The sequence below is a fragment of the Callorhinus ursinus genome, unplaced genomic scaffold, assembly GCF_003265705.2.
Source record: "Callorhinus ursinus isolate GAN/ISIS: 27379988/994484 unplaced genomic scaffold, GSC_fseal_2.0 scaffold24, whole genome shotgun sequence".
Classification (NCBI taxonomy): domain Eukaryota; kingdom Metazoa; phylum Chordata; class Mammalia; order Carnivora; family Otariidae; genus Callorhinus; species Callorhinus ursinus.
In genome coordinates this window covers 30,714,246-30,738,373 of record NW_027397086.1, presented here as the reverse complement: position 1 = coordinate 30,738,373, position 24,128 = coordinate 30,714,246, and the positions used below count along the sequence as shown (strand labels likewise).

Below are 24,128 nucleotides of genomic sequence, written 5' to 3'. Positions count from 1 at the left end.
AGCCAACCAATGCTCCTGTCAAGCAAATCTGGCATCGGCTGGGAAGGCGGGAAGCCCAGCATCACTGTTCTCGGATACCACGCGGTCAGTGGCAGAATCCGAAGGGAGGGGTACAGTGGCAGATGACCTGACTAAGGCCCCTGGCTGCAGGACAAAAGAAGAACACTGATCTTCGAGATTGGGAGAGCTGAAGGTAGAATTTTGGAGGAAGACCGAAGATCACAAGATGCGAGTCAGAATGCATTTTTGTTTACATTACGGTAGAGGGGCAGTGGGACTGTGGCAAGACGGGGCCAGGAAGAGAACCATAGGCACTGGATGGCCACAGAGGCACAGACCGCCCTGCCACACTCGCCAACTGGGCGGCCAGGGGCAAGCAGCAGAACCTGACTGCACCTCGGTTCTCTCTAGAGTTAGGTCACGTCACCCCCATTTTAGGGTGTGAGGATTAAATGGGAGGATGCATAGCAGGGCTGCCTGGGATGGGTGAGTTTCAACAAATGGCAGCTCTGAGCATCAAGAGAAAGTGAATTTGCAGTTGGCCATGGGTAACTCCCCCAACTGTCATTATTCAGGCTGCTGGCCACCCATAGGCTGCATTTCAAATTCCCAGGTGTAAGCAGGGGTGCTGCTGTCTCCTGGCCCTGGCCCCGGAGTGCCCGGCAGACAGGGCCTCTGAGAGTTCTGTGACAGACATTCTGCGTGGGGACAAACAGGGGACTCCTTACCTTGTACCCTTTCTGCCGTTTACAAGGCAGCGTTCTGAACAGTTAGCAGCAGTGGTGATGTCATAATGATAACCTCAGAACCCAAACTGCTTCAGGAAAGCAAGGACTGGAGAGTGGATATGAGTGTCCCTGCCCACTGAGCATGGAAGTGAGTCGCTGACCGCCTAGGAGGTGATCACTCATAGTAGGTGAGCCCTGGGGTTGGACATCTGGAGGGGAGACTTGCCAAGGGAAAGGGTAGGAGGAGTGTAAACCCGCCTTCCTTTCTAAACGTACGTAGAAATGAAGAGGAATATGAAGTTAGGGATTGCAAGGGATCCCATAGTGAAAGCACTGCCAGAGATGTGAGGGCTGAAGTCACATGTTAGAAGGTATACACGACTGGAGTTTGGAGAAACAGCTAGACAAGGATGGAATAGACTTCAGAACTAAGAGTTAACAGATTTGGCAAGGTTGTTTTCTGGGAAATTTCACCCGTGTAACGCATCCCCAGTGAGCTGACAAACATGTTGTTTTATTAGGAAAACAAGTTCCAGCCATTTGAAGCAGAGCCATCCTCAGGGAAAGGCCTAGAAGAGGTCTCCAGGGAAGTGCTGTCTGCCCTGCACCTCTCCCTGAGCACAGGAGCTGAGCTGGTGGCAGATGGCCCCTCCAGAGGCTCGGGATCCTGGATGACGGTAATGCCTGGAGGGTCAACAGGATAAGCCGCTGGCTCCTTCCCTACTGCCCCAGCTACTGCACACAGACAGTCAGGGACTCAGGTCGAGATTCACAGGAGACCAAAGCTAGTTTGGGGCAAGCCCCAAGCTGATCATGGGGCTGGGGCCAGCCACTGGCCAGCTGGTTGGCATGAGGTTGGGCACCAGGAGACAGGGTGGGCCTGGGTGGTCCGTGGGGGGCTGAGGGCCAACTGCTGGGCCCAAGCAGGCTCTGCCTAAACTGAAAACAGAATCTAAGCAGGAGGCACTCTGGGGATGTGCTGGACTTTGCAGAGCTGGCCAGTCAGGCCAGAATCGTGGGGACTGAGAAGACCCCGCCATTGCCATGCAGCCTATGCAGTACCCATTAGCTCAGCCAATATTTCCTCACCACTGACGACATCCTTGATCTCATGGGGCTGATGCAGGGAAGAGGGAGAGTCAATAAATAGATTTAGGACACAATTTCAGAAAGTGACAAGTGCTATGTAGGAATCCTGAGTTTGTGCTAGGCAGTGACTGGGGCAGGGAAAGTGCCTATGTTAGAACGAACAGACAGGGGAGCCCGCAAGGAGATGACATTTGACCTCAGAATCTGCATCGTGAGAAGGAGCCAATCATGTAAAGAGCCCAAGAAAACACGTTCTCTGCAGAGGAACCAACAACTACAAAGGATCTGAAGTAGAATGCATTGGGGGTGTTCACAGAGCAGAAAGGCAGCCAGAATGGTCCAGCTCTGTGAGCACGGGGAGTGCTACAGGATGAGGGTGGAATGGGAGGCAGAGCCCAATTCCCTGAGGCTTGTGAGCAAGGGAAGAAGTCCGATTTCATTCTAAGCATAGCAGAGGGCAATGTGTTTTAAAAAGAGGATGTTACTCGCTCTCGATGGTCTTGCCAAAGGCCAACCAAGTTCTCCTGAAGAGGGGCCAGAGGGGAAGTGAAGTGGGAGATGAGCTAGGGGGCTTCTGCAGTGGTACAGACGGGAGCTGGTTCAGGGACAAGAGGAACAGATGGACTCAGCCTATATTCTGGGTGGAAAACTAGCAGAAGTTGCTAGTTTAGATGCATTAGATGCTAACGTAAGGTAAAAAAAGGGAATCCAGAGGACTCCAGATTGGTGGCTTTAGCAAGTAGGTACATGTGATGCCATTTATGGAGGTGGGAAAGCTGGGGGAGGAGCGAGTGTCCGGAGATCAGGAGCCCAGTTTTAAACACACTAAATTTGAGATGTCCATTCGTCAGCCAAGTGCAGATGCCAAGACAGCAGCTGGATGTAGGAGTTGGGGGTTCTAGGAGAGGTGTGGGCCAGGGATGCGCACTGGTGACTCACCACCAGGATCCTGAGGAGACTACCCAGTGAGAGCATGTAGCTGGAACCTGAGCCCCACACAGTCCAACCTTCAGGTAAAGCTGAGGTGAGGAGCCAGGAGGGGAGACAGAAGAGGTGGCCAAGGAGGCAGAGGAAAAACCAGGAGCAGAGTGTGTCTCCAAAGGAGGGAGCTGCTTCTGCGCTCAGCGAGAGAGAATGGGAGGTGACGGAAGGAAGACAGGTTGACAGCTCTTTGGGGACTTCATCCATTTCCTGGACAACACCTATTAAATGCCAGGCACCATTCTAAAGCACCAATGATTCAGTGGTGACCCAGAGAAGTTTCTGCCCTCACAGAGCTTATGTTCCAACAAGGGCAGGATGCTATGCTGGATCCAGCCACTTCTGGATCATATTTTGTTTGTTGATTAAAAAGGACATAGTGATCAGAAACAAGCAACACCTACCACCCAATCTGGGTAGCTGTGACAGACGGTTAGCAAAGACGCCCGCTGGGAGTGCTCCCCCATGTGCTTGGTACAGCAGGCACAGGGTGTCACGAAGGAGGCTGAGGCCCTCCCCAGATGATAGCACATGCTGAAAAGGGGGCACATAGCACATGACATCATTCGGAAAACCCTGCATCCTGCTCGCCGAGTGAGCATTTCCTGTGAGGGATGCACTGCCGGCTATGCTGAGGCCAGAATCCCCCGCTGGAGATTAATATAGTACATGACACACATGGAACAGTCTCATGAGGGATCGGCTTGCTGTCAGCTCATCTCCTGTCTTTATGGAGTGCCTACTCTGTGTCAGACATGTGTGAAGGGTTGGGAAGAAGAGTGTGTATGGGGAGGGGGAGGAAGGGGAGAGTGTGGGGCCAAGTCACAAGGCTGCAGTTCCAATCCTGCCTCTGCACTGTGAGCTGTGACATTCTGGCCAAGGCTCTGTGTCTCTTGGAGTCCCGACTTCTCATCTAAGTGACGGGGATAACACCATTTATCACATATTTGCTTATTAAGAAGATGATACACCTGAAGGTTATCACCACAAGATCTAGGACCTGACTGATCAAGTCTCTAGAGAAGCTGGCTGTAGTCCAGGTGTATGGAATGGTGAGAAATTGCAAAAGCAGTGTGGGGGCAATTCACAGAGCAAGTGGCAGGCTGGGGAGATAAGACTTTATCCTGGAGGTGATGGGGAGCCACTGAAGGTTTCAGAGCTGAGCAGGGACCTGCGCACAGTGAGAAGGGAGGTCAAGGGGAGGGGTGGTAAAGGGCCTGACTGACAGTGTTGGGGAAGAGCAGGGAGGGAAGGGGGCAGCAGGGATGGGCCTGGGCCACCAACTGGAGGTGGGAAATCTCAGGGGAAAGGGGCTGAGAAAACCCAAATCAACAGCATCAAAGCCAGGAGCATCTGGGTGGCTCAGCTGGTTAAGCAGCTGCTTTCAGCTCAGGTCATGATCCTGGAGTCCTGGGATCAAGCCCCATGTTGGGCTCTGTGTTCAACGGGGAGCCTGCTTCTCCCTCTCCCTCTGCCCCTCCCTACTTATAGTCTCTCTCTCTCTCTCATGCTCTCTCAAATAAATAAACTTTTAAAAAAATCTTAACGCCAAAACATTTGAGTTAAAAAAAGACTCTCCCTCTGCCCCCCTTCTCTCAAATAAATAAATCTTAAAAAAAAAAGTGTCAAAGCCTTGCTCAACAAATACCAAGCAGATGTGAGGCAAAACTATCACTGTGGCTAACAAACAAATCTAATTTATAGTAGTCAAAAGTAAGGGCGGCAATACGGCATGGAGGGAGAAAGCCCAGGGTTAGGAATCAGACTTGATGGTGGCCTTGACATTCTCTTAGCCTGAACAGTGACTGTATAGACTGGAGCTGAGGCTGGGCCTTGATCCCTTGGAACTTACATTTGCTTTTCCAGCGGGACAGCAGGATCCACTCTTTCTCCCAAGATCCCACAGAACTCAGGGCTCCCATGCTTAATGGGCTTGAAGCCCCCTCCCGGAGCTCGAAGCTGGCGCCGCCGGTCCCGGGAAGGCGAAGGGGAGGATTGCCGTTTCTCGTTGCCGTTAAACTGGGCTGTGGGGGAGAGAGAAAGCGCATGATCACCAGAGCTCAGCCCAACGCATTACTGGGTGGTGCAGAGTAGGGTAATAGCCGATTGCTCCTCTTGGGGCTTTATGATTCACAAGGGGAAGAGTTCCCGGCAATTAATGAACATGGCTCAAAACGCTTGAGTTTCCTATAGCAGGTGCTGTCAGAGCCAGATGGTGCATTCAAGGGGCTGGTTGAGTCTCCCTCCAGAGGCCACTGAGCTCAGCCTTATCCCCAAAGGATGCCCCGTGCAATCTCCAGCAAGGGGCGGGGGCATGGCACTCCCACAGGGGCTCAGTCCCCTGGACAGTTCTCAGGGAGACAGCTGCTCCCCATTTTCTGCCTCCAAGTGGCTCCTCTCCTCCCATTCTCTCCACCGCCCCCTAGGGCATACTGGCCACATCTGCCCCCTTTCTCTTGGGATGACCCTACAGAGTTCCAATCAAGGGCCATGCTGCATCCCCCACACCTGCTCCTCTTCATTCAGTGCCCTCTGCATGGTCCCCACACGCAGTGAGCCCAGTCCCGGACCCAGCACCAGGTGAGGCTGAAGCAGTGCGCAGCACAGTGGGCAGGCCCTGCCATGTGCCTCTTCCCCGCCCTGTGCCTGTGAGAGCATCGTTTACCTCCACAGGCTTGGGGAGGATACCTCTCGAAGGCAGGACCTCAAAGATAGCCCACAAAGAGCGGAAAATACTGAACTGAACCTGGAGTTGCCAGAAGCATTCCTAGAGACCAGTTAGTCCACCTTGCAAGTTATCTCTCTGATGACTGTACCCACCTCATGGGGTTGTTGCGAGGATTCAATCAGGTGATGTCACCCAGATCTTAGCAGAGTGCCTGGCATGCAGTCGCTGCTCAACTGATGTTATTATAAATATTTACTTTTATTATCGTCTCTGCTCAATGTAGACACGGTACTAGGTACTTCACGTAAGCTTCCGAACCAACCTGAGTTCCTCTTCCAAGCTTGCCAGTAACTTGCTGTGTGCCTTGGTTAAGTTACTCAACCTCTCTGAGGCTCCATTTCCTACCTCACCACATAACTGCAAAGATCAGAGAGAACACACCGTAAGGGCCCAGCACACAGAGTGCCGAGTGAATGGGCCAGGCCCTGTAGAATAAGGCTCTTAAAGCCAGGTCCAGTTGCAGGCCCACAGACACACACTGGCAGGAATCTCCTCTCCAAAGAGCAAGCAAAGATGTGGTGAGCTGTCCTCTACCCTGGCCAGACACAGGCAATCAACCTCCCATTCACGAAGGGGGCGGGAAACCCCAGCCCTGACTATAGTGATGTGCTGTCTATGGGACTATGGAATGTGGATGAACTTGTTCTATGTCTCAGCTGCTGACCAAGATCATCCATCAGGACCGCAAAGCATTTCCATCCCTCCAAGACACTCTTCTCCATTAACCACTATGGAAAGCAATGGGAAGGGAGGTTCCTGCCAACGGGAGGCTCTAGACATGCTGGACCCATGTGTGTGCGCTCACTCTCATGACTTCGGCAGAGGCCGGCGGCCTGCCCATGCACCTGCCCCACTCAACACTCCCTCACATATGCCAGGCAAGGTAGGGCTGGAGAAACAGAGAAATCCCTGCCTGTGAAGCTCCAAGTCTGAGTGGGGACAGACACAATAAATGCACACCAGCTGCAGTAACTGCCGTGGACAAACCTGCGGGAAGGACATTCCAGGCAGAGGGAAGAGCAAGTTCAAGGGCCCTGAGGTGGGAACATGCCTCAGGTGACAGAAACAACACAGCCCAGGGGATATGGAGGGCAGTGGGAGGAAATAGTACCAGGTCATCGGGCGCTGTGTCTTGCAAAGGACTGTGATTTTATTCTGAGAGATATGGGGAGCCACGCTGAGGTTTTGATGGGGAGGGTTTTGACCCGGCATTTTCAAACAGGACTGCTGTGCTGAAAAGGGATGGGAGGATGGGGGTAGATGGGAACTCTCTGCACTTTCCGCTCAATTTCGCCGTGAACCTACAAATGCTCTTTAAAAAGTTTATTAATTGAAAGAGAGAGAAATGCACAACAGCAGTGAGGACGGTCGTGCAGGCTTTGTCTGTGCATTGGGAAAGAGGATGGAGAGGCTATAGGCCTATGGCCTGAGCACTGGAGGGATGGGGCTGGCATTCTTCAGGAGGTAAAGATTCACAGAAAACTGTAATTAAAATCTGTGAGGAAGCAGGAGGGAGGCCAAACTCCAACCTAGAGACACCCCCAGCCTGTGAGGCCACGACCAGCAGTATGGAGCAGGGACAGAGTGAGGACTCGCTGGGGGCTCTGCCCTCTTCTCAGGCTACGGTTCTCTCCTGGGTCCCAACCACAGGGACACACAGCAATGACAAGGCCCTTCTAAGGTACAGGTCCTGGCGTTGGGTGTCTGGGAGAGCCCTCTTCCATCTGGTCAATAACCTGGGCTTGCACGGTAGTAGTGAAGAGGGTGAAGCCTAGAGCTGCGGCCCCAGCACACATGTCACCGTGGGCCCCTGCCTGGCTTCCCAACATCCCGGCTCTCCCACCAGGGCCCCTCCTTCTGAACCACACCAGCCCTGGGCTTCTTCACCCAGGCAACTAGTAGCCCCATGGCAACTAGTCAAATGGCATATATGTTCTTGGGTAGGGGGATTAGGAAGAGGTGAGCCATCTGTCTTGCAGAGTCCTAGATGGGTGACCTTGGGCAGGGGTGAGCACTGGGATCAGGTGGACAGGTAAGGGCCCGGTCACACAGCCCTTTTCTAAAGAGCTGGGTCTTGATCCGATGGATGGGTCAGTCAGGGAATGTCACTCTCAGATTGGGTTTTAGAGAGGTCTCTCACTATTGATGGAGATGGGATGTGGGGGGCAACCAGGGAGGCAGGGAGACCAGTTAGGGAAGGTAACAGAGGCTGAATCCCTCCGTGATGGGAGGGATGTAGGAGGTGATGCCAACAGGACTCGACTACTCATGGCCTGAGCCAGGGAAGGCCCCTGTGTGATGCTCCATTGAGAGGAGGTCCAGGGTGCGGTAGGAGAGGGGGGCCAGGGACCACGGGACCAGCGTGTACTTTTCCTCAGTCCCTCCCTCCACTAACTTTCTGTCAGGAATGGAGGGAGGCTGCTGAGCAGGCCCTGGCTCCTGGGGGCTACAAGTCCTGAGGTGGGCAGTGAAGTGGCATGATGTGGGAAGGGGCTGGGGGGAGATGAAGTTCTATGCTCGGTTTTGCCACAGGCTAAGGAAAGGGAGAGACCAAATGAATTGTAAGACATTTCCTTGTAAGACATTGTAAGACATTCACCTCTGACTAAAATTAGAATTCGGAGATTTCTGCCAATATAAAACCCCACCACATACCTCCTGGCACAGAAGGGGCAGGACAGACATGAAACATGGAACACCATCTATAGAAGGAACCCAAGCTCTTCAGCACAGCCCATGACCCAGCTGCCTGTCCAGCCTCAGGTCTCACCACGGCCACTTCAAGGCCATGTCTTCTGCCTGAACTACCACCTTCCATCCCCTTCTACCAGTCCCCTCACCTAACTGACTCCACTTGCCCTTCAGGGACCACCTCTTCCAGGAAGACTTCCCTGACCTCACGCCCTCCCCAGACTCACCTTGATCTCAGTCTATGGCCTCCTAATGGCCAGTTTCCTGGTCTGGTGCCCCATGAGCCCCTCAAGAGCAGGGGCTGTACCACATGTGCCTTTGCGCCCCTTGCCTAGCACATGCCTGCAACCTACCAGGTATCCAATGAATGACTGAATGAAGAAAATTAATGAGCTGTTGTTTTACTTTATTGGAAAAAAATACCGGTTTTTATACCAGATAAACTCGATAAAACCTAGTAACATCCCAGTCAACACTGTAATTCTCCACTGAATTAATTTATACATTCGCTTGCAAGCTTAATAATATAGCCATATATTTCAGAGGGAACAGGTGGTGATGAATGACAGGCTTAATTAGGCAAATCATTTCACCTAAAATAAAATACACAAACTCCAAGTGCAGTGATTCAGCAGCAAAAGAAAAAAAAATTTAAGAACAAAACCTCCAAACACAACTGCTTTCATTCCTTCTAATTAAGTTTCTCTTTAATCCGCAATTTAAAATGGCAATTCTTTTAATTTAGTGATTTTCTGCAAAAGATAAAGACACAAACCCTCAAAAGAATATCTGCATTTAGAGAAAAAAATATGCCACCCCTGTGAGTCATTAGAATGACAGAACCTAATTAATTGCACCTATAGGCAATTACAAATGGAATCGAGAGTTGTGCAGGAGGGTGGGGAGACTTGGGGGCAGGACCAGGCCCGGGGAGACAGTGGGAGACATGGCCCCACTGATGTACCACCAGCCTGTCTCCAGGGCAGGTGAGGAGGCCCCTTCTCCATGCCCCAAATGTCCTTCCAAAAATTCCGGTCTAATGACAGGCCTCCGCCTTTAAAGACCCAACTCAGGTGCCCCCACTACTGCCCCTCCAGGCCTTTTCTCCATCCACATTAGCATCCAACTCTGGTGGTCCCCTTCCTACTTGCAGGACAGATTTTATACCAATCGGTTCTGACGTTTAGTCACTGCCAATAATGGATGATAGCATCCCAGGTACCCATCTTGGCTCGGACTCTCACAATAGCCCCGCCACCCTGTGGGTGATGGGTGAGGGATGGGGACTCAGAGGTGAGAAAGAACTTACCTCAAAGGGTCTCAAAGCTAAGGGGTGGGGGAGACCAGGCTTGAGCCCAGGCCATGGGTCACCAGGGTCAGCTCCCCCTCGGCCCCCTCAGATCCTTCTTCCCTGTGGTCAGGCAGGGGCTGTGCACCCCTCATTCAGTCTGTGGTGTGCTTCCCACCTCTAGGCCTGGAATGACCACCCTCCTGCTCCATCCATAGGACATCTAGAAGCTTCCAAGACCTGCCAAAAAGCCACCTCTCCACAAAGCCTCCCCTATACTGCCTGCTGAGAGCCCCTTCCTCCACAGAAGCACCTGGCACTTGGCTTGCAGCTCCATGGCACCGCCTCCTACTCTTCCCCAGTTAGTCGGGGTGTTCTGTGGGGGCAGTGCCTGGGATTGATTTTCTTTCTCTTCCCCTCTCCAATCTGTTTGCCCCTAAACCTAATGCAGTGCTTGTTATGGAGACGGGTGTTTAGTAAATGTTTGCTTAGATGAAATCAATGTGTTCCTTCAGGGTCCAGCTCCTTCTTGTTTATCGTTCAGGGCTGGCCAGAGAAAACAAGTTCCAAAAGGCCAATGGGCCTCTAAAGCACAGCTTTGCTGGGCTCACAAACTCTTGCTGGCTCCCAGTGCCCCCGGATGGAGGGCAAACTCCTCACTCTAGTGTTCAAGATCCTCAGTGACTTGGCACCAACCCAACTTTCTGGATGCATCTTCCCTTACAAAACCCCTCTGGGGTCCACACCCAGCCTTAGGCTCCAGTCACAAAGAATGGCCAGTCCCCAAATCCACCATCTGCCCCTAGGGCTCTGCTTTGCTTTGCCTTGCCTGCCCCCTGGAATCTCCTTCATTATCGCTGGGTACCTGCCCTCTGCCTGCCCTCTGGAATCCTTCTTCACTATCTCTGGGTGCACAAATCCTTGCTATTCTTTAAGGTTCAGCTCCAATGTTACCTTCTAGGGGAGGTTTTGCCCTAGATCCCCAGGTAGAATTCCTTTCTCTTCTGTGCCCTGCATCCCCTGGTCTATGCCATTGTTTGATCCCACCCCAGTCTCCAGTAGCGTGGTAGGTAGGTCTTTTCAGAACCGGATGGAAATGGGGCCTTATAACTCAGCCTCCACTGAACTCTCCTCACGGCCAACATGCAGCCGACAAGAAGAACCTATGGGTTGCAATAAGGCCAGAGAATGGAGGAACCACAGCAGCTTGGCATCATGGAAAGGGTATGGACTCTGGACTTAGAAAAACCCATGTTTGAGTCCTGCCTCTGCCATTACTGTGTGACTTTGGGCAAGTTTCTAAACCTCTCTGAACCTTAGCTACCTCTTCTGTAAAACAGGATTGTCTATTCTTATATCATAAAGGATTATGGAGGTAGTTAGTAATAGATGACATATCAAAGTCCAGGCAGGTCCCTGTAAGTGGTGACTCTCTCCCCATGGTCACACCCAATGCTCTGAATACTCTCCTCTCATGTACTGAGGAGGATAAAGTGCCTTGCATCAGAAACCACATTCTTTTTCCGTAGCCTCTGCTGGGATTCCTGATTAAGCTGGAAGGTCCAAAGGCACGACATAGTCTGCTTTGTTCAGAGCTGAATGCGTGCCGAGAACAGTGCCTGACTTATAGCAGATGCCCAATATCTACCAAGTGAGTAAATCTCCACTTGGGTCAGCGGGACCATAGAACCTCTATGCATCAATCAAGAAAGGAAACTTGGGAGCTGGACTATCTCCTCAAATTATTTTAAAACATTTTGAAGACGGCTTAACCTTTACCGAATGCTTCCTGTGCATGGGGAGGCATCCATGAGACCTGATGGGACATTCTCCTCTGACCCCCACAGCAAGCCTAGGAGACGTCAGGGCAATTTGTCCAGGTTTCACAAACAAGGCCTGGTGCAGTCAAGTAACCTGCCCAAGCTGATAGGAGCGACCTGCCACATCAGGCAGCCAGCCTCAGCCCCTACCTGCTCCCCTTCTGCTTTGGGATTTAAGCCCTGGAAGGCCTCCTCTCACCTGGGGGTGAGGGGTACCCTAGGAATACCTTTCCCTGGGGAGGGGGAGGGAAAGAAGTCAGTGGCCTGGCCAACATCCTTCAGTCCTCCCAGCTGACCAAGGGTGTGGACGGTGGCCCCAGAGGACAGGGCCCATTCAAAGCCAGCTGGAAAGGAGCAAAGGGGGCCCAGGGACCTTGGGCCCCAAGCGAGACCTGTGGTGTGTTCCAAGATCAGTGGCTGCAGCTCTCTGGCTAGCCTGGAGTCTCTGACCCACCAGCTATCCACACAGGACACGCTCCTTTAAGCAGAGGCAAGAAGGATCAGACAACTGAAAAGAGGACGCGTGCAAGGAGCTCTCAGCCCACTGAAGAGGCTTCTTTAGGCCTTTTGCGGGTGAGGCAGAAATGAATATGGGGCGCCTTTGCAAACCACACGGGGCTCACAGGAGGGGCCTGCCCTATGCTCTGAGAACACAAGGGCACAGAGAACAAAATGAAGGTGCCAAAGGCACCCCTTCTGCACAGTCCTTGGCACTGATCCCTCCGTCTGTGTGTGTTTGTGTGTGTGTGTGTGTGTGTGGAAGGGAGTAGGAAGGGCAGGGGTGGAGGGGCACACAAGGGGCTGCTGCCTAGGCAGTTGTAGCCCCCAAGGGGAGCAAGGAGGGAGGCAGTGCAGTGGTCTGGGAAGCTGGGTTGGACCACGTGATCCCCGGAGTCTCTAGAAACACCACAGACTCACGATAATGTGCAAACACCTGCAACTGACTGAAACTGTTCCCATGACAACGGCTTTGCTGCTTCGACTTTCTAAACATACATTCTGAGTTACCTCATCTGCTCCTCAGTGCAAGATCAATATTAGAATTCCCATTTTACAGATGGAGAAACAAGCCCAGAGAGGTGAGGCCCCTTTCCCTTCCAGTTCAAGAGCAGGCCTCACTCTCCGCCTCCCCCGACCCATCCTGTGCGTGAGAGCTGCACCTCCAGGTATTGTAAGACAAGAGGCGGCTCAGCAAATGTTTGGTCTGTGTTCCAGGACTGCCAACAAGAGGCCTCTGTGTTCACCTCCCAGACACGTGCAAGCCCCAGGGCACCACGCTGCCACATCTCGTGGGCAGTGCTGAGAACAGAGGTCTTCATTGTGAAAGGAGGCAGCGGTGACTTCCCGAGAAGCAGGGCATTGGACAAGCTGTGAGGCAGGCGCCGGGATGCCGCTGGGGTTCCAGGAACACCATCCGGATTCCAGGAACAGCGTCCATGCATGTACATCCAAGCCTGGGCTGGGGAAGGAGGCCCTGGAACAAGGCGGGGTGGGGGGTGGGTAGTGTCTTCGTCCCCTTATTCTGCACCCACCATAGGAAACAGGCACCACTGTCTGGTGCAAAGACCCTACCCCAAGGGCTGCTGCTCGGCTATGGGAAATTGAAGGATAAATCCTGATGAAAATGGTGAAATGACCCAGATGCAGAGACCTTTACAGCTGCTGAAGCAAGCCATCTTTATTATCATAATTCATTTTACAGATGAGAATCAGAGGGCTGGAAATGGGACTGATTTGCCCCAAGTCAACAGCTAGATTTGAACTTGGACTTAAACCCAAGTCTTCTGCATCCCAGAGGCCTTTAACAAGTTCAGCACAAATCCTGTCTATAGTGCAATATGTTGTCAAAAAATAGTAGTTCACAACGACAGTGGTACCAAAAGCCAGTGTCCACTGAGCACTCACTGTCCCGACTCTCAGATCAATTTCCACCTCATTTTAAGATGAGGAAACAGAGGCAATTTGCCCCAGACCACCCTGTTAGCAAATGGCAGCACAAGGCTTTAAATACAGATCCTGTGGCTCTGGCATCTGAGTTCATGTGCACTCTGCTAGTTCTGGGCTGGGCTCACCTGTCAGGTGGAGAATGCCTGCTCACGTCTGATGCAGCATGTTTCCTGATGCTTACACCTACAGACACCCACAGACAATCACTTAGAATCCTAGGGCTAGACTTTTCCCCCATCCACAAGCCTCAGAGGACCTGCATGGTGGGCATCTGTGGAAACGCGTCTCCCCATCCAGGAGCCCCAAAGCCCCAGCCAAGCTGTGTATAGGTTTCTGCTGCCGTCCCTCTGTAGAGGGCAGCGAGGGAAAGGAAGAGCGACAGGGGGGGACAAGCCAGGTGGATGGCTCTCAGGGGGCTGTATGCCACCCGCTAGCACACCACTCTCTCCACCTACAACATGGCATCTGGACGCCTGGGCCAATCCTCAGGCAGGCGGGGACGTACTCGCAGCTTCTTCCTAGGAATTCAGACCAGAGGTGGCAACTGTGGCAGTTAATGGCTGTGTAAAAAATGCCCCTCCAGCTGCAGGTCCCTCAGCTTCGTTTGGAGAGAAGACAGGCGTATGGCATGAAAGAATGATATGAAAATAAACTATCCCTGTGTGAGTAGGCTGCATCATTACCTAGGTATTCTAGTGTCCTGAAGAAATCATGGGGTTGGTTTTCCTGAGACAGGATTTACTCAATGATTTAACACATATCTGCATGTTCATTATGTGCCAGACACGGATCTAGGTATAGGCCTAGGGGTGAACTAGGCAGGCAGAGTCTCTGACCTCACAGAGCTTAACCAATCTCTATCCACATGAAGATTTCTGACCTGCCAAACAGAAGAGCAAAGATTCTATCAAATCTTTGTGGTTTTTTTTTTTCATACAGGAGACAAAGGCACTAGAAGGAACATTTCTATCAATATAATTAGTAGACAAACCAAAGCTATTAAACACTAGTGTTTTCCTTTCTCTTTTCTTCTTTTTTTGGGGGGGAGGGGCTACTAAATGAATTCATTCATATGTCAAGTAGAAAAACCAACTGGAAAAACCTGTCCCTCAGTAACATATTAGCCAAAGGAAGCAAGTGATCCCGGTTTTCTTCGTAGTCACTTAAATCCCCCTTTTCTCTGCAGACCTGCTGTTCGTATGTGTTAAACATTAATTACAACTGTTACTCATTATATAGCAAAAAGCTCCCCATACAAACAAAATTGTTAATTTCCTCGCAGACCCAAGGCATACTGGGAAGCTGTGCAAGGGACAGGAAGCATCACAGGAGCCCCACTGGGGCCAATGGGGAGGGGAGGGGAGGGTCTGGGTGCGCCAGGTGATGGTGGCAGGTCTAAGGCTCCCTGAGGAACCTTCTGCAGAGGCTGAGCCTGTTTGTTCTGAGGGCACGAGGATGAGTCATGGGGCTCGGTGGGAAGAGCAAGCCCAGAGAAAGTGTCTGGTGCACAGAACATCAGCGCTCCCAGCTCTGGAGCATTTGCATTTGACAGTGACAAGTCACAAGGTCAGCACGGAGTGGGCGCCACTGCTTCTGCCTTCACAGTGACCAAAGGCACATGGCACCAGCACAAGGTAAAGGCAATGTGCCGACCTGCCCTTTCCTCACTTGAGATGACAAGGCAGCAGTGGAAAGAGCAAAGATTTTGCAGTCAGTCTGACCTGGGCTCATTAGCTGGGTGACTGTGGGCAAGGGGCTCATCCTCTCGGAGCCCGAGTACTGGCATCTGTGTGATGACAATGAAACCACACCCACCTTGCAGGGCTTCATAAGTGGTGCTCACTAAATGTTAATTTCCTGTCCTTTCCCCATTTCCCCCCTTACCTTAATAGGATTATTTTAAATTAGCCAATTGAGCTGCTTTGGAGATGACTCACAATTGTTTAGGAAATAGACATACCCAGGACCTTACTTGCCCTCTCTCTGCCCTTTCAGCTTTACTTGATGAGGCTGGGAAGGTGTCAGAACTCAAGAGGGTGCCTGGCTAAGGTGGGACCGACACAGCATTAGCATCTCTCCTGCTAGGGTGTATCTGGCTGTTCCGTTATAAACTAACGGACCCCCAGTACAGGATGTGATAGGAGCACAGAGGGGTCCCAGCCCAACCTGGGATGAGGGTGGGGAAGGGACTGCACGTGTCCACCTCCTTCCTGGAGGAGGTGGTGTTGCTACCACTGAGCTGAGCTGTGACATGCCCTCTACCTCCTGACCCTAGTACCTAACACATAACATGTACAAGGTACACAGTAGGTGCCCAATGTAAAGTCCTCAGGTCAGCAGCATCAGCAATGCTTGGGACCCTGTTAAAAATGCAAATTTTCCTGCCTCACCCCCAGAACCTACTGCATCAGGAACTCTGAGGAGTGGGACCCCACAATCTATTTAATGTTTCCTTTGGGTGATTTCCCTACTTGCTCTGGGCTAGCCAACCAATCCACGAGTGTGTCATGGCTAGAATGGGGAGGGCGACAGAGGGGACCCTCTCACGCCCAGGGACCAGTGGTCCAATCCTTGGGAAGGACTGAACAAAGAATGGGAGAACTAGGTGGCTCACAATTAGAACTACTGCAGGAACGGAGACTAGGACCCCCTACGTAAGTACTGCTTCCCACAGCATCCATGCTGCTCGGTGCCAGGCACAATGAGGAATGAACTCTGTAAAGTGGGGCCTCTGTGCCTTCCAGGTACCTCTTCAAGTAGTACTGTTTTCATATTAAATTAAATTTTATTTAATACAGTAAGCCTTCCCTGAACAACAATAACCATTCTCACATGTGTGACCCTTTAGGGCTTATAAAGTCTTTTCATCCAGATCTTTTCCCTTGATCATTGTGGAGATACAGCGTGACAAGAGTTGTATCCCCCTTTTATAGATGGGAAAACGAAGGCTCAGGGAGACGGAACAGCCCGTTTGCGGCCCCACGGCTGGTGAGTGGTGAAGCCGGCACATGGACTTAGGATTGTCTGACTCCTTCTACTGTGCCATGGACTCCTGGCACGCACAACACTGACCAGGGCTTTCGAGGGCAGAGCGCCTCGCTGAGGGGCTGGTGGGGAAGACGGACAAATTCCCAAAATAACTATGTTTAGCACTGAGTCATAGGTCTGTCTTCTATCTTTGCTGGGAGGTAGACCTGTCGCCGGCTGAACCCAGGGCCTTGCCTGAAAAGTAGCTTCAATGGAGACGAATCTTCAGTGAGTGGAAAATGAAAAAATGAGAAGACTTTGCCCCTCTGAAAGATTTCAAGGATGCCCTGCCGCCTGGCTCCTTGAGCAAGCACTCTGTTCATTTGCTTCTCAGAGGCAATTACAAATCATTAAGGATGTGGTTGTTAACACTACTCATTGGATTAAAAGGAAACGTTGATCTATCTTCTGTGTACGGCCTGACTGGCTCTGCTATGAGGTCCTGGGCAGTTCTCCTCGCCTCTCCGGGCCTTGGTTTCCCCAGCTGGACAAGGAGAAGTGGGATGCCATGGTGTGGGAGCCCCTCCCTGTGCTGAATGGTGGCAGAGCACGACTAACCCGTGGGGTGGCTATGGTCACGCCCCCATCCTGGTGCGAACTTCCAGAACTTGGGCTCCTACTGGATCCTCTGCTGGAACCATTCTAGGTGGGCACACACATCCCAGTAAAGTAGCCTCCCAGAGGGAGAAATCTGTACAAGGGCAAATGAAAGGCATGTGACATTTCCTGTGGGCTCCACCCATATTTTGTGCAGCATCTTTGACAGCAGCAGGGAGCCCAGACATCCACTGGGTTCGGGCTTGGATCTGGAGTTAGACTTCGCAAGTTCAAATTTTGGCTTTGTGGCTGACTAGCCATGGGCCCCTTCTCTTTGGACCTCAGGCTTTTTTATCGGTAAAATGAGGAAACTCATTTCCCAGAGGGTTGCTGTGGGATTCGATGAGACAATGCAGGCAGAAAGTACTCAGTCAATGGCCAGCACTTACGTGATGCGGTTCCCTTAAGCCTCACTGGGACCGTCTGCAGTGGGCACATTTCCCAGGCGAGAAAACCGAGGTTCCTATGACAGGTTCAATCCCTGTCCTCCCAGTGGCCCCTCAGAGATGTGAAGACACCTAATCCATGCCACCCTGAGCCCATGTCTGCTTCTCTAGGTTATGCTCCTAGCTCCTCTGCCTTTCCCTGTGTGGCCACCTCCTGTGCAGGCTCCGTTTGTCCATGTCACAGACCCTGACACAATGCCCAGGGCTGATTAGACCCTCCAGACCCACCCATGCCTCCCCAAGACAGCATGGAATCACCCGAGGCTGCTTTTCCTGCCCCACTACTGGGCAGAGAGTTCCACAAAGCCATTGTGTGGGCCCAGAGCTGCATCTGGGGGCTTAGGGCTAGGCGGGAAGGCCATTTCTAGACCCACCTGCCACCTTGCAATTTGTTGCTGTAAAGACTCCCAGGGGGTGAGTCGAAGCAAGCCAGGACCTAAAACCACCAGCTCTGAAGGCAGGTGTCTCTGCCAGGGGGTAAAGGGGCTGATAGCTTGATGGAAGCCACACCACCTCTCCGTGCATGGCCCAGCTGCAGCCTGCCTGTTCCCGGTAGTTGGCGGTGCCAGAAACCTGACCAGGGGGCTGGGATCAACAGAGGCCATGTGTGTGGGAAGGGACTCCAGTGCTGGGTGGCTGGAGTTTCTGGCTAAGGCCACAGTCGGCTTCCTGGAGGAAGAGAAGGCAATGAAGGCCCAAGGCTTTTTGGAGACCTTGTGGTATTTCTCATTCACCTGGTCACAGAATTCCAGGAGGTGGGAAGACTTTCATTCCCAAGAAGCCAGAACCACCTCACACCCTGCAACAGCTGTTCTCACGACAATCAGGGAGTGATAATCAAGCCTTCCTGAGGCAGCAGTCCCCAGAGCCTCAGAGTATGGCTGAGCTGGGAAGGGTCTGACTTCCTGAAAGGCTGGTCTGGAGCCACTAGCTGAGAAGGGTTACTTCTATGGAGATGCCAAAGCCCACCTTTGAGAAATGCCTCTTGCCATGAATGCAATACAGGACAGCACTTTGAAAGGCAGTAAGCACTTTTGTTTCACAGACTGAATCATGGAGATAATTCAGAGGCGCGCCCTTCTCCCAGTCTATGATCAACATGGTGGGGTGCTGAAACACGGAAGTAATCCTGGAGGTGACAGGCCACCCCCACACTTCTGGCAAAGCCTCTACCAGCAATCCTGCCTCAAATGAGCTTCTGCTTGCAAATTCCCAGTGAGGGGAAGCTCATATACTTCCAGGTATAAATGACATTCTTACCGTTCACCTGGATCCTAAATCCCCATGGCTCCTTCTTGGTGGGCCCAGCTCTGCCCTTTGGGGCTCCCTCACAATCCACACCCTGTGGAAATTTGAAAACACTGCCCAGGTTCCCTCATCCAGGCTAAAAATGCAGAACCAGAGAACACAAGGGGTGGAAAGAGAGAGTAATGATTTTGTCCAGCCAATTTTATCCCATACAGATGCTCCCCAGCTACAGATCCTGCACCCCAGACTCCCCAGGGCCCATAAGAGAGCTCCTGAAAGTCTAGAAAAACCATGTGGCACATTTCAAACAGGTATTATATGGAGGACAGGGCCTAGCCAAGCACTGCCTTGCTCCCTGACAACACCAATGACAAAGCACGTGCGTATGGACATACCCATGCGTGTGCACAAACACTACAGACTCACGTGGGAACACTGTCCTTCATTCCTGGGCAGCCACACTTCTGGGTTTACAAACGAGCCCACAGCAGCACTCGAGCTATCCAACTGAGCTGTTTCAACTCATCCTCCTTACCTGGAAGGTGGCCCATCCACCTCTCACTCCATTTTCACTCTGGGCTAGGATACCAAAGAGTGCTCCTCGCCTACTAACACTACACCAACAGGCTCTGTCCACAGACACGGGGAGGCATCCGGTCAGGACTAAAGACTAGTGCTTACAGCATCCCTCCAGCCCGAGTGAAAGAGCTTCCTTCTATGCCCCAGAAATCAGGACCAAACCAAAAGCTTTTTGGGAAGAGGACAGCCAGTATACACTTTGGAGCAGACCACGCAGAACCAAGTGACTTGATGAGAGACAGGGACCTGATTCTGAGTCTGTCTTCTATCGGCAGCCTAAGAAGCAGACCTATAATGACACCTGTGACAGCAACGCAGTGACATAAAGCCAAGCCCAGAATGGATATCTGTGGCCCAGAAACTTACAAGGAGACTGTTCTAGCTGAGACCTTGTGATCCTTTGTAAAGAATGTACAGGAGTTCTAAAACCCGCTTTGGGCAGAAGCAGGCAGGTTCTGGTCCAAGAGCCTTTTGAACAGTTAAGGTCCTATAGGTTAAGTGCATTTCACTTTAACATGCATGTGAATCACCTGGGGGCCTTGTTAAAACAGATATTGACTCCGTAGGTCTGGGGTGGGGCCCGAGACCCTGCATTTCCTACCAGCTCGTAGGTGATGAAATGCTGTTGGTCCAGGGACCACGTTCTGAGCGGCATGGCACCAGACCAAACTAGAGCATCAAAGGTAACACCACCCTTGAGTGACCTGCAGGTGGTCAGTCCAGTGTGAGGCCCCATCACACTATCTCATGCCAAGGGCTCTAGATGTCTGGGAGAGCTGCCACATGAACCCTTTAATCAAAATGGTGTTTGCAAAGAGTAAGCTCTTGGATGGCACTGGCCCCATTCCAGCTCCTCTCATGCCCAAGAGGAGTAAAGCCCCTTATCAGCCATGCCAGGGGACAGGGGCAGTCCTTGGATTCCCTTGTGCCAGGGCAAGACAGGAGGCTGTAAAATGCACAGGGGCAACCTGACCTTCAACCACACAACTGTGTTTGTCTCTGGCTCTTGGCCAGGTGCTCACAGCTTGGCAGGCAGAGACCAGCACCTAGCAGAATTAACCATATGATGAAAGAAACGTTCTACAAGAGTTGAGTGCAAGAAGCTCAACAGGCCCAGAGAGGCAGTAAAAAAGCCCTTGGGATACATGGCTGTGTCTCAGGGAGGGCTCATAGAGATGACGATATTTGAGCTGGGTCTGGAAGGAGGCACAGGATTTTTGCCATGGCAGGTAAGGACATTTAGGCAGAAGGAATTGGATTTGCACACTGCATACTATGTCCAGGGAACTGTGAGTAGTATGTGACTGGAACATCAACTGAGGGAATCAGGATGGAGGTAGGGCAGAGGCCTCACTGCTGGGGGCTAGAAAGGAAGGGTCTAGTTGTGCATGAAAAGGGGAGACTTCAGGCAAAAATGAATCTTAAATTAAAAATAAAAACTCCCCTGTGGACCTGGGTGGCTCGGTTGGTTAAGCATCTGACTCCTGATTTCGGCTCAGGTCATAATCTCTGGGTCATGGGATTGAGCCCCATGTCAGGCTCTGTGCACTCAGCATGGAGTCTTGCTTGGGATTCTCTCTCTCCCTCTCCCTTTGCTGCTCCCCCTGCATGCGTGCGCTAAATAAATAAAATCTTAAAAAAAATAAAAGAAAAGAAAAACTCGCCCTTTTGGATCTTCAATGTGGCAAGAATTAAATGAGTCATTCAGTGTCTCTTTTTTCATATGCCTTAACTCTTAGATCTGAGTTTTGCATCTGGCTTTTCACCTCTTAACATTAAACAGAAGCATTTTCCTCAGTTATTACAAACTCTTTGTCAACATCACCTGTTAGTGGCTGTACGGTATTCCATTTAACTAATCCCTGTCTACTGGACATTCAGGTTGTTCCCCACCTTTCATGATCATAAACAATGCCTTTTCTGAGTTTTCCATCATAACCCTGGCATGGATCCTAAAGGCTGGGCTTAGAATCAAAGGGTGTGCACATCAGCTTAAGACCTGTAACACATGTGGCAGGCAGCTTTCCAAAAGGCTGTGTGAGAGGAGTTTTAGTGCTGGGACAGATATCCAGATTCTGCAGAACCAGTCTCAGAGCAAGGTGGAGGGGCGCACCTCAGTCATTCTTGGCCAGGGCGAGAGCCGGCTTGAGGACAGGATGCACCCATGCCTATGCTCCATGAATGGCTTCATGCCCGAGCTGGGACAGGAGATGTGGTAGCCCTGGGTGCATGCAGCCCTATCACAGCCGTACAGCGAGATGGAAGCACTGGGCTCCCTCATGCCCAGCACAAGCTGCTTTGCAAGTTGGTCTTCTTTTAGTTTGTAAGAAAACTCCTTCTGAAATCGGCTTCAGTGAATTAGAGCATCACCAACAGGACCAAGACAGAGTCAGACTGTGAGATCATCTGGGCCGTCTGTGAAGACTAGGGAGACTGGAACTGAGGCCCTCGGGGCCAGACCCTGGATTTCCCCTTGGCCTGACCTGGCCTCCCTCATCATCTTTGAGGGACCCAACTGGACTAGAAGAGAGGACAGCCCAGGCCAAATGGATTATCAAACAAAGTCCTGTGGTTTACCCGAGCAGGAGGGACCGGTGCATGTATGCCCTTTACCAAAGATGAGTACGGAGTGTGGGGTCAGCAGCCCCCTCTGACAGGGGCCACTGGCTCCTTACCTGCCAGAGCTGGGATGGTGACCCGGTTCCACTCCCATGGCTGGTCGTACTCATCGGCGGGCCTGTCGTCGTCCTGGGGCAGCTTGCTCTCCCGCAGTCGGGGGCTGACGGTGCTCTCGGAGTCCGAGTCGACGCTTTGGCCCTCAGGTTCATAAGGGGTGTCATATAATTGGATGCCTTTGTGCTGGGACCGGACACTTTCTTGCCTCTGAAATTCTGCAGGCCAAAAGGAAGGAAGCAGAGATATAACAGATGAGCAGCATGTACTTTCTCACCTGGGATCTGCCAGGTGACACCCACAGGAGTTGTCAGCAGCCAAAGAGGGGAGAACTGCACAGGAACAGAACCCTGTTTCTGAGCTTGAACTGTCCCTCCCCATCCCCTGAATGCAGCGTCTCTGCTCTCACAGGGCAAGGCTTCCTCACACAGATCTCAGGTTCTTGGACCTAATGAAAGAACCAGAAGGCTCACCACCACCACCATCTGCTTGTTCACTGTAGTCTGCAAGGGCAGGGCCCAGATGTGCACATGATCTTCCAGGTGTGTTCTGACATCAGCTTGGAACAGAAAGAGCCCTCACCCCTTTGCTTTACAGATGAATAGGGTCTTCCCCACTAGGACTGTTCCCCATCCTCTGGACTTCCATTCTCTACCTGAAAAATGAAATTAGGCCAAATGATCCTCAAGTTTTCCTTCAGCTAACAAGTCAAGAGCCTTCCCAGGGCCACCATCTTCTCCTCTATAAAGCCCCATGAGCACCCCCTTCCCTGTGTTTCTGCCTCCCCCAGAGCCTGCCTGTCTTCTAACACACTGAGCACATCCGAGGGACTTGAGAGCACGTGTCCAGTTTCACTGCTAAATAAAGGGGGAAAACTCTTAATCCTCTGGAGAGGATGCCAAGGCCTGGCCCTCTGTGGGCTGAGGGGTGACCGCCTGTCTAGCCCAGGCCCCAGGCAGGGGACATCATGTCAGCTGCTGCTCATTTCCGAGAGGCCAGTGGAGGCTTGAAGATGGATGCCAGGATGCTAGAATCAGGTGCTTCTGAGTCAAAGAGTGACACTTTACCTGCTTGACTGTGTGAAGGGCCTGCATGGGACATATGGAAGGGAGGGCTCACTGGAGAGGCTGCTCTCAGGAAGCCCACTGCTTCCAGAAGAGGTATAACAGGCACCTAAATCACTATAATTCCCCTGGCAAAGGGGCTCAGTGCAGGGCCTGTAAGGGACGAGGCAGAAGGAGAGAGAGGACACGTGAACTCTTGACAAGTGAACACAGGAGGGTTGGCATTCTCTGTGGTGGGACCGAGGCGAGCCAAGGCGGTATGGCTGGAGCGGACGGACAGGCTCACTGCCTTTCGGTTTCACTGTGGTAATGTACATAACATCACTTTGCCATTTTAACCATTTTTAATTATACAGTCCAGTGGCATTAAGTACATTCACACTGTTATGCAGCCATCATCACAACCCATCTCCAGAACTTTTTCATCTTCCCAAACTGAAACTCTGTACCTATTAAACGCTAACTCCCCATTTCCCCCTCCCCCAGGCCCTGGCAGCCACCAGGCTACTTTCTGTCTCCATGAATCTGACACCTTATATAAGGAGAATCATATGGTACTTGTCCTTCTGTTACAGCCTTTTTTCACTTAGCATAATGTTTGTAAGGTTCTTCCATGTTGTAGCATGTGTCAGAATTTTGTTTCTTTTTGAGGTGGAATCAAACTGTAGGTCTATTCACTGTCCACTTTTGCTGGAGCACTGGGTCCAAGGAGGTGAGAGGGGAGAGGTAAGGTTTGACATTAAAGGAGTGAGGGTCGTTGAGAGTGAGCTGTTTAAAAAAAAAAAAAAAAAGGATTTTACTTATTTGACAGAGAGAGAGCGAGCGAGCAAGCATGAGCAGCGGGGAGCGACAGGCAGAGGGAGAGGGAGAAGCAGGCTCCCCACCAAGCAGGGAGCCTCATGTGGGGCTCAATCCCAGGACCCTGGGATCATGACCTGAGCTGAAGGCAGACGCTTAACTGACTGAGCCACCCAGGCGCCCCCTAAAAGGACTCTTGAGGCATTCTCCAAATCAGAGTTCAAATGGCATAAAGACAAGGTAGAAGCCCCTAGGACTTACGTGCCTTGAAGAGCAGCTGATAAAACACCCGGTGACGTCAGCCCTTCTGAGCAAGACCATTGTTTTCAGGCTGGGCTTCACGTTCCAGGGCCAGCTCACGGGGATGACAAAAATCCCCACGCACACACCCTGATACAACAGAAGCCAGCTGACGCTGTGCCAG

At 51.8% G+C, this 24,128-nt stretch overlaps 1 protein-coding gene across 1 annotated transcript in view; it reads right to left on the bottom strand.

The window, feature by feature from the left end:
• Positions 1 to 24,128, bottom strand: part of SHB (SH2 domain containing adaptor protein B) — a 136,021-nt gene that overhangs the window by 25,848 nt on the left and 86,045 nt on the right. Inside the window, exons 3-4 of the mRNA XM_025888510.2 lie at positions 21,845 to 22,060; positions 4,651 to 4,822 (exon numbers count right to left, since the gene is read on the bottom strand). Of these exons, the coding sequence (XP_025744295.1) occupies positions 4,651 to 4,822; positions 21,845 to 22,060 (388 nt within the window). The remainder of the gene's footprint in view (positions 1 to 4,650; positions 4,823 to 21,844; positions 22,061 to 24,128) is intronic.